The following is a 14,513-nucleotide window of genomic DNA, read 5'->3' on the forward strand; positions in this document are numbered from 1 at the left end:
TTTACTGAAGTGGGCATGCAAATATGCGGCTGCTGTCATGTAATGGACTCTCCATATGCACAACATGGATTACGGAATAATTTAGTTTGTCTTTTCAACTTGAGATTCTGAACCAATCCCGAGTTTCAGGAAGCTGCACTAAGTTTCGCTTCCAGGAGGCATAAACAAGTTTGCATTTGTCCACAAGCTGCAATGGTTTCAAAAATATTCATGGATGTGATTGTAAACTAAGATTTCAGGGCAAGTTATGTATAAGGCAACGAGTAATTTTTCTCGTGTGTACCAAAATTCGTAGATATGAGAGCGTTCACCCACTTCAGTGGTTGACAACAAACTTCATTGCCTTCGCGAAATTTCAAATGTGAGTGACTGCGCTATAAAGTGTCACCGCGGTATACAAAATCTGTCCCTTAGATCATATTTCTCTTCTATCATCCTTCCGTCACGAATAAAAGTCACTTCGAATGAGAATTCACAGCCGCAAATCACATTGTTTGTCAAATATGGCTCCCTTGTACAGACGTTTCTGATGAGTTTTGAACATGGAACCGATTTACGATATCCTGCATTATTCTTCGATTGGAATTCTTTCGATATTAGAATGCAGAGACATTCTTTGAATATCCTACATTAAATACGGCAAACTACCAAGAACTTATTGCAACTCAGGAACTGCTTTTTCATTGACATTTAAACCCCCGTGGATGGATCAACCGGGGAATTTAGTTGAGTTAGATTTTTTTGCTCCTACGATTGCTGTCGCAGATAAAGATGCATTGAGAAGGAGGAAAACTTGCAGCTTCTGCTACGTCATTAGTCAGTACTAGGTAGAAAGCAGTTTGCTATTCTCGGTCAACCGTGTTCAATGATATGGAAGTATCCAAATTCGAATTAAGAGCGATAACTATCTTTATTGACTCCACGAAGTAATGCGAGATATAATTTTTTGGGCCAGTCTCTTCTACCTAACATAACCTAACCTAGGCTTTTGGGAGAGTAAACAGGTTTATATAATATTCGTGAGGCACAAAGAAATATTTACCGTAAGGAATTCCACCATCTCTTTGGAGAGTAATATTAGCTTGCTTGGAGTGTCATGGGATTTGGAAGCTGATACCCATAGAAATACACATAAGAATTAGCTTTTTGTAAATGTTACCGGATTTCGGACATAGAGTAATCTCGTTGTGGGATTTTTTTAATTGTGCTTTCTTTTTTATCCCACTAACATTTTTGTTGGTGACCTAGGATTTACACTTTTCCTGAAGGACATAGCTTCTATATATTTCGTGAAAGTCGTAAAAGGTGTCGAGAGTGCGATAATCATACTGACGTGAACATTGCAATCGTTTAATCCAAGCCAAGGCAATCTTGTCATCAGCAATCTTGTTCGAGATCATAGGTCGAAATTTTCTCGATTCTTTACATAATTAAGCCGAGATTTCCTAATTTGCCTGTTTGCAAATCTCATTTCATAAACAAAAAAGCCTAAAGACGTTTCTGCTAGAAAATATGAAAAACCTTGCAATAAATTCACCGATCGTGCTCCTCAAGCTCTCAACAACCCAAGGAATTCACAGGACGGTCACTAAGTATAACTAGAAATATTTGTTAATACCAACTAAAATTGCATATCTTGTGAAAATTGTATATTTGTACCAAGATACTTAAATCTCGTTTCATTATCTATTTTATCTTACAGGATCTTGAGTCGGCGCTTCTATCGGATGGCACTGATGAAGATCAAATCGCTCTTGTACCAGAGTTAATTGTACGCTTACTCAAGGGTTGCGATGCACTCAAATCGGTAGCTAAAGAAATAACCCATAGCAATTATCAAATGTTCTTGAGGCGTTTTCTACGCCAACAGTGTCGCATACACAATACCGAAAATCATTTTGATACGGACATTGACTTTCAATCGTTGCCAGTGCGCAAACGTTTACAAATTCTTCATGATTTATGCCATTTTCGTCTTGATTCATGCGATGTACAAGTTATATTGAGCAATTTGGAAGCGGATAGCTTGCGTGTTGAACCGCTCGGTTACGATTCAAAAAATTCTAGCTATTGGTATTTCTATGGCACGCGATTATATCGTGAAGACAAACCAAAATCAACATCATTGAATGGTAGCGGTGGTGGTGTTGGAGGTGGTGCCGGTAGTAAATCCGCAAATTCATTAGTAAATGGTAACTCTGGCGATAAAACTGTATGGCAAGTAATTTGTTTTACCGAAGAGGATTGGCAAAATTTGGCTAGTAAATTTAAATCATCAACGAATGCTAAAGAACGTGAATTATATCAAATATTGGATGAGAATTTTTTACCCAAATTACCGCAACTATTTCGTGAACGTGAACGTTTGCGTCGAAGAAAGTGAGTATAATCAATTATTTTTTATTTGTTTTTATTTTAATTTAATATTTATTGGTTAGACTTGATACATACATATCTACTAAGAGATAAGTTTTATAGTAAAAATGTGCTTGTTTAACTGATGTAAACAATATTGCATATTGAAACTGATTTTTCTAGCACATAAAACTCGATATATTTGAAGTCTTGTGTGTCTGGTTAAAACAAAGGCTCTAAAGATGTTAACCAAAATGTGTACTAGGGCAACATACAATATTGTGAAACCCGCAGCGGGTTAGGAGGCTTAGAATATACCCTCGGCAGCTATGCCTCTCGCAAGGGACGACTAAAATACCCAAATAATTAAAGAGGCTGTGTAGCGCAACCCTTTCAAGGAGTTGCAAGCGCAATTTATAGTTTCTGAAACCCAATTGTTAACCCCTCCCAACCGCGGCGAATCCTGTTTCTTTACTTTTTAAGAAAAAAAAAACCATACATGCGAGATGAAAGCACAGCGCACCGCGAATCTAACACGAGGGGACCGATTCCAAGGACAGGAGATGAGACCTGTATACAAGTATCAAGCGATACATCATATCAGGTAGCTTTTATCAACCATGATGCGATCGTGCAATCGATACACCTGCCCGCATTGCTCCCTTTCGAGTTGTCATCACTCAGGATTAGATAGCCTTGGTATTTTACTCGCCTTTTACGATCGCTATACCTATCGCGAGCATATTTTAACTACACGCAGGGTGGCGTAGCAAAAACAGTAAAATTTCAAACTTGAGTGCTCTTCAAGTAGTTCACTTACAGCGTATTAAAATTAAACTGATCACATGTGTTGCGGAACGCAGTCTTACATTGCCACACTTGAACGTCTCTACAGTGTTCTGGATCATTAATTCTCGAATCTTCGGTCTTCTAGGTTTCGCTCATTCCTCTATGTCTCATATTTGTTGATATCCTCTTGATTTAATCAAAACTCAATAAATAGCAATGCCCAGAAAACGAGCAAAACTATCTCTCACCTTTCATTCAGATTTTTGAGCTAGCTGGCTATTGATCTAGGTGCGCGATCCGCTTTCGCTTCAATCAGTTATGAGGCATTTGAGTTATTTAAGGTCAAAGCTTTTTATTAACTTCATCAACGAGTGGTGAATCCTGAGCTGAAAGGAAGGGTACGACGTGGTCGTATCTACTACTTATCTGCAACATCAAGATGAGTGTGTCAAACGTGTCAGTTTGCTTCAGTAGAATATCTGTTTTAATTTATTAGTTAATCGAATCGAAATAAATTATGCGGCAGAGCAAACCAGTATACCGGGATTCAAGTGGTTGATAACCGTAATACAAAGCTTTATAGCTTCAGAGCTTCCGCAACCCAATTGTCAACCTCACCTACGCGAGGGCAGTCCTGTTACAAATATTAATGTATCATACATATATTTAGCAGGCGAGGCTCTGGGGAGGGGGGCAGCCTAGAAGGTCTAATGTAATCATATTAATTATTCCCGAGATTGACGAACTAATACCTTAATGGTGCTTGTTACCGTAACGTACCGGATCTGTAGCCGGCAAAGGCCCATTAACATCGATACTACTCCCCAAAACTTTTGGGAGTGTCTTTATCGTTAATACAACAACAAAAACAATAAAACGCCAATTGTTATTTGTTGTTGTTTAATTACGACAAAAAATAACCCCTCTGAGAGCCGTGCTTACCTCTAAAGAGCTCGACTTTATAGTACACGGAGGAAACAAGGAAATAGGTGTTTAAGGACTCCTCCGTTGAGTATCTTTGTTCAAATTTGGTCTCGTACAATGAAATGGTTCCAGGAGTTTTTGTTTACAGCTTCTACGTACATAGCATCTAATAGCATCCAAGGAGTTGTCCTATGTTACTGATAGTTGTTGTTGTTGTTGTAGCGATAAGGTTGCTCCCCGAAGGCTTTGGGGAGTGTTATCGATGTGATGGTTCTTTGCCGGATACAGATCCGGTACGCTCCGGTAACACAGCACCATTAAGGTGCTAGCCCGACAATCTCGGGACCGATTTATGTGCCCACATTAAACCTTCAGGCCTTCCCTCCCTCCCCACCCCCAAGTTCCATGAGGAGCTTGAGGTCGCCAGAGGCACGTCTGTTAGTGAAACAGGATTCGCCGTGGATAGGGCAACCTGAAGGGTTGCGCTACACAGCCCCTTGAATCTGGTATTTTAGTCGCCTCTTACGACAGGCATACCTACCGCGGGTATATTCTGACCCCCTAACCCACTGGGGGGATGTTACTGATAGTCTTAGTCAGCAGTATATTTACCTTATGCTATTAACTAATAAACCACTACTTGTTTCATTTCGCAACACTTTTCCATTCTTTTTCATTTCAGACTACTTCAAGTGCGCAATTCGTCACGCATACGTAATATTGTCGAGCTAAAAGCGCGTCAAGAACAGGAACGTTTGCTGCGCGAACGTCAACGCTATCAGTTTGAGCCGCCACCAAATTTGAAACATCAGCAGTTGTCCTCCGTACAGGCCAGAGCAAGTAGACGGTTAGCAAGAGAACCTGCAAATACTACTTAATAACTGAAAGAAAAAAAAAACGAAAACGACGACAAAAAACCTTCCAGAAATACCAAAAATCTAACAGAATTACAAAACAAAAAATTATCAAAGAAAACACCATAACACTTTGAGAAAAATTGTAATCATAAAATGATAATGAATGCATAAATGCATATCAGTTGCTCTCATTCTCATTCATCAACATAAATCATACAAATAATTACGACACACAGAACAGCATCACAGTACAAAGAATAAAAAAAAAAACAAGAGAAGAACACAAAAAACGAGAAGACAAACGCAGTATAGTAAATGAACTTTTACGCATGCGCATACTTTATAAAACATAATTTTCAAAATAGCACACACACATAATTCAAAAACACATTATATAAACATAAAAACTGGAAATCGGTTTTTGTTCATGAAGAACTTAGTCCATCTACCTCAAGATCATAATAATTTTTAAAAGATATACCAAATCAGACTCACAAAATTAACAAAAAAAAAAAAGAAAATCTCTACATACTCAATTGCTCTCGCTCATTTGAAATTCGCCCTTGATTCTTGTGTTTCGAACTTGATCATATACACCCTTTTTTACTGTTTTAATTTTAATTATGAAATATAAGACAATTTGATTCATAATTACAATAAGTCATTATGTAGGCAATAAAAAAAAGAACAAATACTCATAATAGTCTCAATTCAAATAATGAGAATAGAAATCTAACTCAGTTAAACTAACTTCAGCACTTCATAAGACAGCAACTGACTTAAGCATTACAAAAATAATCATACAAAAACGCAAGTTTTCTTAAAACTCTGAAAAGTAATACCGTGCTGTGAGAGAAAAAACAAAACGAACAGCGTTGAGAATTTGGTCGAAAAAAATCAACTATTAAAAACAATTTCTGCAGTCCAAAATTGTAACGACTCTACAGCGACAGCCATTAATTTACGTTTATTTCCGTTATATTGTGGTTATATCACATGTTTGGTTCCGTTACTCAACTCAAAAATTGTTAAATAAAAATAATAAAAATAAACTATGTAAGCATGCTTTTTTACTTATAAATTTATTGCATTTAATTTCATATATTTTTATACTTAGTTCTAAATTAATTTGAAGTCGTTCATTTCATATTTTAGTTAAGCTCGTATAAGTTTTTGAGGTTAAATTGAACTAGTTATACGATTTTTCGCTAAAATGTGTTTCCATTTATTTTATTATACAACTCTTTGTCATGCTTGTTCCTGAGCTATCAATAATTCTGGATTCGAAAAACACAACATGGAACTTTGAACGTTTCAGTTTATATCTCAGGTTAGGTTGGACTGGCCGAGCAATAAAGACCTCACATAGACTGAATGTGAATAAGAAGACATTTTTCCTAAGCGGGGTCGACCCTCGGCAGTGTTTGGCAAGCACTCCGAGTGTTTTTATGCCATGAAAAGCTCTCAGTGAAAACTCATCTGGCTCGCAGATGCCGTTCGGAGTCGGCATAAAACAAGTAGGTCAATTTGTACGAAAAATTAAAAAAGGAGCACGACGCAAATTGGAAGAGCAGCTCGGGCTAAAATCTCTTCGTAGGTTATCGCGCCTTACATTTATTTATTTATAGACTGAATGTGTTGATAGTGATACCAGAATTTGTTTGACGACCAAACACAAAAGCCCCAAGATAGGCACTAGGACTTATCTTATAGAATAACTCCGTCCTCTTGGCAAATACAATCAGTTTTCTAGCACCTAGCTTAATAGCTGCCTTGAGATCTGGAAACTGCCGCCTGTAGTAGCTGGAGGCTCGGTCTCGCGAGCGCAGGGCACGAACACAGAAGGTATTCAACTTTTTTCTCTTGCAGCTCGTACTTCATATATCTGCTGTTACTGACGAGTCCTAAGTTATTAGCATGTGACCCTATCGTATCGTACCAATTTTTTAAAAAGGAAAGGCCAAAGATTGGAGGGCTCCTTTCAAATAAAAAACAGATATCGCAAATAACAGCTCTCACAATGTTGTTGTTGTTGTAGCGATAAGGTTGCTCCCCGAAGGCTTTGGGGAGTGTTATCGAAGTTTTTGTTATCCAAGTCCTGACATCGTATCGTACCAATTTTTTAAGAAGGAAAGGCGAAAGATTGGAGGGCTCCTTTCAAATAAAAAACAGATATCGCAAATAACAGCTCTCACAATGTTGTTGTTGTTGTAGCGATAAGGTTTCTCCCCGAAAGATTTGGGGAGTGTTATCGATGTGATGGTCCTTTGCCGGATACATATCCGGTACGCTCCGGTAATACAGCACCATTAAGGTGGTAGCCCGACCATCTCGGGAACGATTTATATGGCTACATTAAACCTTCAGGCCATCCCTCCCTCCCCACCCCCAAGTTACATTAGGAGCTTAGGGTCGCCAGAGCCTCGTCTGTTAGTGAAACAGGATTCGCCGTGGATAGGTGAGGTTGACAATTGGGTTTGGAGAAGCTGTATATTGCGCTGGCAACCTGAAGGGTTGCGCTACACAGCCCCTTGAATCTGGTATTTTAGTCGCCTCTTACGACAGGCATACCTACCGCGGGTATATTATGACCCCTTATCCCGCTGGGGGACAGCTCTCACAATCGCCGTTTTCAATTAAAACACGAAAATGCGTTTACATACCGAGTCGCTTGATATACTTGCTGCCGCAACTAGAGGCCATCAGATCCTGCCAAAGAATTCCGCCATTTAGCATTCTAACCGCTCCCCACTTAGGTACACTTAAATCCATTGATCCACACTCGAAACAGGCTTTGAGTCGCTGGATAATAGATTATACCAAAAAAAGCAGAGCTTTCAAATTAGAAGCGATTGACTGTTTTATGATGAGCTATTATTGTGTGTTTGTATATCCACTATAATGTCGGAAACGGTTTAACCGATTTGGATAAGATTCGATGCGTAGATCGTACACGAAATTTTAAATACAAGAATTGTATGATGTGCCGATACGTGTATCAAACGAAAGGTATTTTATATAGTATCTCAATATAAAGAATTCAATTGGGGTTACTATACAGAATTGCCACCTAAACTTAAAAACGAGGCAGTTACCGAAGAGCTTTCAGAATAATTTCTTGATTGTTTTCATAATAATTTCCGAACTAATTGGAAATCGGGATTGTTTTCAGGGTCAATTTCAGACTATTTTGGGAGCAGTTCGAGGTTGTGTTTGGGATCATATCCGGCGTTGCAGGATCAATTCGGAACTACTTCCGTATTTTTTTAAAAATAATCTATCGTTTTCGGTATCATTTTAGGTATATTTTCGAACCATTTTAGAATAATTTTGAGACTACTTCGTGATTTTCTTCGGGACTCGTTTCGGAGATGATTGCGAAATTAATTAGGAATTGTTCATTTCTGTACTATTTGGGCGCGACTTTTGATCATAAAAATATTGTTTTCCAGATTATTTAGCGATTGTGCTCGGAATCAGTTCGGGACAATCCCGAAATTTTTTTACCGATTATTGTACTGTTTGGGATCATTGCTGGGTTATGGGGGGGGGGGGGGGGGGGGGGGGGAGGGTTGTGTCCAGGAATAATTTTATTTAATTTGGTTATAGTTTCGACTTTGTTTTCGTTATTATTTCAGGTTACGGATATCAAACGAGTTTATGTTGTTATTTTCCAATATTTGTTTGGTTAGAGTTGCCAAGTTGTATTGAATTTATGAGGCAAAGTTCGGTCAGCCATGCGTTTTCCACAATTAAATTTACGTACACCCCCGCTTTGCTCATTTCAAAACGAAGAAAGCGGCAACGCGTCCAAAGCTTAAGAAAATGTGCTTTAAAGCCCCTAGTTTACAGGGTTTCATTTTGTCTTTAATGTGATATCATTAACAGTTGCTTCTTAAATTTGCTTTTTTTCTTATGTTTTAATCTTCTTACTTTGATTTGATTGTTTGCAAATCAAGGAAACTCATTCACATCTCTAACACTCGAAAATTCGCAAAAATCACAAAATCTCATCGTCGTCACGCGCATTAATATTGTGTGTTTATAAAGTATTTACTTCTAGTTTTCAAAGTAATTTCTTTGTAAGTAAGCAAGAGACTAAAAGATTCCTTTTTATATTTGCAGTTCTCAATCCACTTCCACTGCAAGCGGCATCTCTACTTATGCTAGCTCTTTGCGGCGCACAGCAACTACCAATTCCAGTGAATTTCTTTGTCATCGTGAAACATTTTGTTTGACACCCGAAGGCGAAGACGAAGAGGAGGGCGAAGAAAACGAGGATAACGTAAACAGTGAGCATAACGGGCACAAAACTGCGGAGCAACAAGTGGAGTATTACTATAGAGCTCAACAACTTGCACAGTCCCCTTGCACCACACCAATTGATTGCATATCAACGGGTTTAGACACACAGCTACTTGCCACTGAACCAGACTCTAATACCAGAGATTTTTTGCCAATACAACAGCATATACTCTTGCAAAATATCAAAGCGGAACCGCGAGATGAGTTCGGTGAAGAAGAATCATATGCAGTTTTGAATCAAAATAGTGAGTCAGCTTATAAGATCGCTTCATCAGCATATGCCCAAACAGGCGCGGCAACAGAACTCTACTTTCCGTTATGTTTTGAACCAACAAAGCTAGAAGAGTTAGAGGAAACTGCGCAGGAGGCTGTAGCAATAAAAGCAAGACCAGTGAAATCAAAAAAATCACATAAAAAGAAGAAATCACAAAAGAAGCAAAAGAAAAAATCACGCGAACATAGGCGACGTCATCGGCATACGACTGTTGGTGGTGTAGGCGTTGCTAGCGGTAACGACAGCAACAGGATACCGGCTTCGACGAACATCGTTCAATTAGCAGCAATACTACCGATCGCGGTGAAAGAGGAGGACACCTTAATTAAAACACAAAATTCGAGTGCCAGCACCAGCAGCAGCAACAGCCGCAGCAATAGCAACAGTAACACGAATAGCCAAAAAAGCAAAACTACCAAAGCAAACAAAACGCGCAGCAGCAGCAAAAGCAGCAACAGCAAAGTTAAAAAAAGTAGCACTAACAGCAGCAGCAATAAAGGCCATCAATCACGAGCGCATGTGCACAGTCACACCATTAGCCACGGCCAGAATAACTCACATGGAAGTCATCACGTGGTGCTGACGACGCATACACCTTCACTGAGTCCCGAGGACAAAGAAAATTTCTGTCGCCAAGTTAGTGGTGGCGTTGATGCTGTGACAACCACAGATTTGCATGAATTAACTGCTGCTGTAGGTGTTGTCGAAGCCTTAACCGATACCACAAGTACAGCGGTTGGCACCGCTTCGCAGTACGTTATCAGTAGTGCTGCTATTAAAAAGGAAGTGGTTGTGGGTATATCAACGCATGATATGGCACCAACTAGCAATATGAAGTTGCCCGGTAGACAAACCAACAATTCGCTCTCTTCACTCACTGGAAATATTTTTATACCACCATTATTGCGTGAGGATGCTTCTGCTGTTACGACGACTACGTCAACAACGACGACTACACTGCCTGAACGTGCTGCTGAGGGTAAAACAAAGTCATTAACATCAACAGGTGGTAGCGCTGGTCACAAAAAGCATTCGAAGCATAGCACAACAGCGGCAACTACCTCTACTACCTCCACAGAAGTAAGTGCTACTGCTACGGAAAAGAGTCATGGTGGTGGGCATAAAAAGAAAATGGCAGCAGTAGCCGCAGCAGCAGCGGCGGTGGCGGCAGCGTCAGCACCTTCAGAAACCAAACCTGCAGTGCTAGTCACAGCTGCTGTTAGTAATTCGAAGTCAGCGTCGTTACCGTCAGATAAAAGCGCAGAAGAGTATGTATCTTTGTGTTTTTTATGAGCAAAAATTTTCTAATCTGCTTCTCATTCTAGTTTTATTCATATATAGCTAAATAGAATTTTGTTTTTGTTAATTAACAAAATTCTTTACGCGTTTTCTTGCTGTTGCTTGTTTGTGTGATTCCATATGTTTTCTTTAATTTTGCTTTATTTTATATATCTTAAACGCAAGTGAGAATTTTTGTTGTGTTAAAACTTAAGAAAAAAAAAAACTGATGTCAATTGGAAACTTCGTGAGAGTGGCAAGTCTTTATCCACCTGTTGTTTTCAACTGAGTAGGCCTGATTACATTGAACAAGGCAGCTACGGACCACAGCCACAGTAAAGCAAGGATTGACGATAACCGTAGCAAAGAATTGGCTACGTGATTTCTTTAAATGTGGCAGCCATAAATATAAATTAAATCAAACAGTGGCTTAAATTTAGAAAAAAATATTAATTATGCTAAAAAATACCTTAAGTTAATGATTTTAACTTATGTATATTATTTGTTATTTACTTCAATTTTAGTTTTAATTGGCGAGAGAAAAAGGACGTCACTTTCTGTTGTTTGCCAAAAATAGACTTAGGTTTAATCTGGCGACAACGGCACTCGTGATTGATTGTCGTGCTGCTCTGTCGCACCGAAAATAACGACTCCCCATAAGAACATATGTATGTAACAAGTAAGGAAGGCTAAGTTAGGGTGTAACCGAGCATTGCATACTCAGTTGAAAGCTATGGTGACAACATAAGGGAAAATAACCATGTAGGAAAATGAACCGAGGGAAACCCTGGAATGTGTTTGTATGACATGGGTATCAAATGGAAGGTATTAAAAAGTATTTTAGAAGGGGGTGGGCCGTAGTTCTATAGGTGGATGCCTTTTCGAGATATCGCCATAAAGGTGGACCAGGGGTGACTTTAGAATGACTTTGTACGATATGGATATCAAATCAAAGGTGGTAATGAGTATTTTAAAAGGGAGTGATCCTTAGTTCTATAGGTGGAAGCCTTTTCGAGATATCCCCGAAAGGGTGGACTAGGGATGACTATAGAATGTGTTTGTACGATATGGGTATCAAATGAAAGGTGTTATTGAGTATTTTAAAAGGGAGTGGGCCTTAGTTCTATAGGTGGACGGCTTTTCGAGATATTCCGATAAAGGTGGACCAGGGTTGCCTCTAGAATTTGTTTGTACGATATGGGTATCAAATGAAAGGTGGTAAGGAGCATTTTAAACGGGAGTGGACCTTAGTTCTGTAGGTGGACACCTTTTCGAGATATCGCCATAAAGGTGGACCAGGGTGACTATAATGTGTTTGTACGATATGGGTATCAAATTAAAGGTATTAATGAGGGCTTTTAAATGGAGTGGCCCTTAGTAGTATATGTGAAGGCGTTTTCGAGATATAGACCAAAACGTGGACAAGGGTGACCCAGAATCACCATATTTCATCCCTTTTTTCATATTTGGTATAGAATTATGGCATTTTTTCATTTTTCGAAATTTTCGATAGTCGGATTTCGCCCATTTTTAATACCAAGATAAAGTGAGTCCAGATAAGTACCCGAACTAAGTTTAGTAAAGATATATCGATTTTTGCTCAAGGTATCGTGTTAACGGTCGACTGTGTTTAAAAAGTAGGCATGGCTTCAACCGATTTTGCCCATTTTCACAGAAAACAGTTATCGGCTTAGAAGCTATGCCCTTACCCAATTTCACAAGGATTGGTAATATTTTGTTCGACTTATGGCATTAAATTAAATGAAAAAGGGCGGACCACGCCTATTTTGAAATTTTCTTTTATTTTTTTTATTTTGTTGCACCATATCATTACTGGAGTTGCAAGATATTAAATTTTTTGTTAAAATTTGACTTAAAAATTTTTCTTTTTAAGTGGGCGTGTTTATCATCCGATTTTGCTAATTTTTATTTAGCACACATATAGTAATAGGAGTAACATTCCTGCCAAATTTCATCATGATATCTTCAACGACTGCCAAATTACGCCTTGCAAAACTTTTGAATTACCTTCTTTTAAAAGTGGGCGGTGTCACGCCCATTGTCCAAAATTTAAAAAATTGTCTATTCTGCATCATAAGGTCAACCTACCTACCAAGTTTCATCACTTTATCCGTCTTTGGTAATGAATTATCGCACTTTTTCGGGGATTCGAAATTTTCGATATCGAAAAAGTGGTCGTGGTTATAGTCCGATTTCGTTCATTTAGCGATCTGAGATGAGTGCCCAGGAACTTACATACCAAATTTCATTAAGATACCTCAAAATTTACTCAAGTTATCGTGTTAACGGACAGAAGGACGGACATGGCTAAATGAATTTCTTTTTTCGCCCAGATAATTTTGATATATAGAAGTCTATATCTATCTCGAGAGAGGGTGGAGCCGTGTGTAGAAGTCCACGAAAGTGGGGAAAGCTTCTGACCGCCATTCACCTGGGAATGGCCAGAGCGATTCTTTTGCATGCGGTTCAAGCAGCTCACTACTGCAGGTCGCTTGCGGCCAAGTATCCTCTGGGTGAGCTAATGTGAGAAGGCGACAACCTGGCTAGGCCACTCTGGCAAAATCGGTTTAAGGGCTAGCCGGGGGGATCTCATCGGCAGTGTTTGTACACCTCTAGGTGCGGCTGCAAGCGGGCGTCTGTCTTGAAGCAAGCGGCTCGCTATATAAACGTGCCAAGTAATATTTTCACCCCCGCTGAGCGGGTTGTGCGCTGGGCTTGGGACCCGCCACGTAAAACCATACTCCAATGAAATATAACAACATGCCTCGGATGAATACACTCTATTGATGACGATCATGGCAAACGTTTGAATTGAGGGCATGCATCTGGAACGTCCGCTCCCTGAATGGGATTGGTGCATATGCCCGGCTGGTTGATGTCCTCGTCAGAGCAAAATCTGACATCACCGCCATCCAAGAAATGCGTTGGACGAAGCAAGGAAGAAGATCGCAAATTGTGACATCTAGCGCAGTTTCGGCGTCGGACTCGTGGTGGTAGAGAGACTTTGTCGCCAAGTTCTGGCGTTCACACCTGTGGACGAACGTCTCGCGGCTATCCGAATAAAAGCAAAATTTTTTAATATATCATTCATCTGCTCCCATGCGCCGACAGAGGAGAAAGACGATGAGGTGAAAGAAACTTTTTATGAACAATTAGAACGCACATACGAGCGCTGCCCCCGTCACGATATAAAAGTCGTGCTTAGTGACTTTAACGCCAGGGTGGGGAAAGAAGGTGCTTTTGGCCCTACAGTCGGAAGGTTCAGCTTACACACTGAAACTTCCCCTAACGGACTGAGGCTGATTGACTTTGCCGGTGCTCGAAACATGGTCATATCCAGCACGAGGTTCATGCAAAGAAAGATACATCAAGCTATATGGCTGTTTCCTGATCGAAATACTCGCAATCAGATCGATCACGTTGTGATAGGCGGACGGCATGTCTCCAGTGTTTTAGATGTGCGCACGATCCGAGGACCTAACATCGACTCGGACCATTATCTCGTTGCAGCCAAAATACGCACCCGCCCTAACGCAGCTAAAACCAGGGAACAATCACAACAGACTGCCAATGTTTTCGCAACTCGACTCTCACACCTGAGAGCACAACTCATCCTGAAGGAATACAGGAGCAGTGTGAGCATATTTCCAAAGCACTTCGTACTGCCGCCGAGGAAAAAATTGGTTACCGGCGACCACGAAAAAACAACT

At 39.8% G+C, this 14,513-nt stretch overlaps 1 protein-coding gene across 1 annotated transcript in view; it reads left to right on the forward strand.

Annotated features, from left to right (window-relative positions):
- The window catches only part of dikar, a 72,587-nt gene that overhangs the window by 34,069 nt on the left and 24,005 nt on the right, over positions 1 to 14,513 (forward strand). Inside the window, exons 4-6 of the mRNA XM_067788096.1 lie at positions 1,703 to 2,379; positions 4,751 to 4,915; positions 9,051 to 10,772. Of these exons, the coding sequence (XP_067644197.1) occupies positions 1,703 to 2,379; positions 4,751 to 4,915; positions 9,051 to 10,772 (2,564 nt within the window). The remainder of the gene's footprint in view (positions 1 to 1,702; positions 2,380 to 4,750; positions 4,916 to 9,050; positions 10,773 to 14,513) is intronic.

The sequence above is a fragment of the Eurosta solidaginis genome, chromosome 5 (assembly GCF_040869045.1).
Source record: "Eurosta solidaginis isolate ZX-2024a chromosome 5, ASM4086904v1, whole genome shotgun sequence".
Classification (NCBI taxonomy): Eukaryota; Metazoa; Arthropoda; class Insecta; order Diptera; family Tephritidae; genus Eurosta; species Eurosta solidaginis.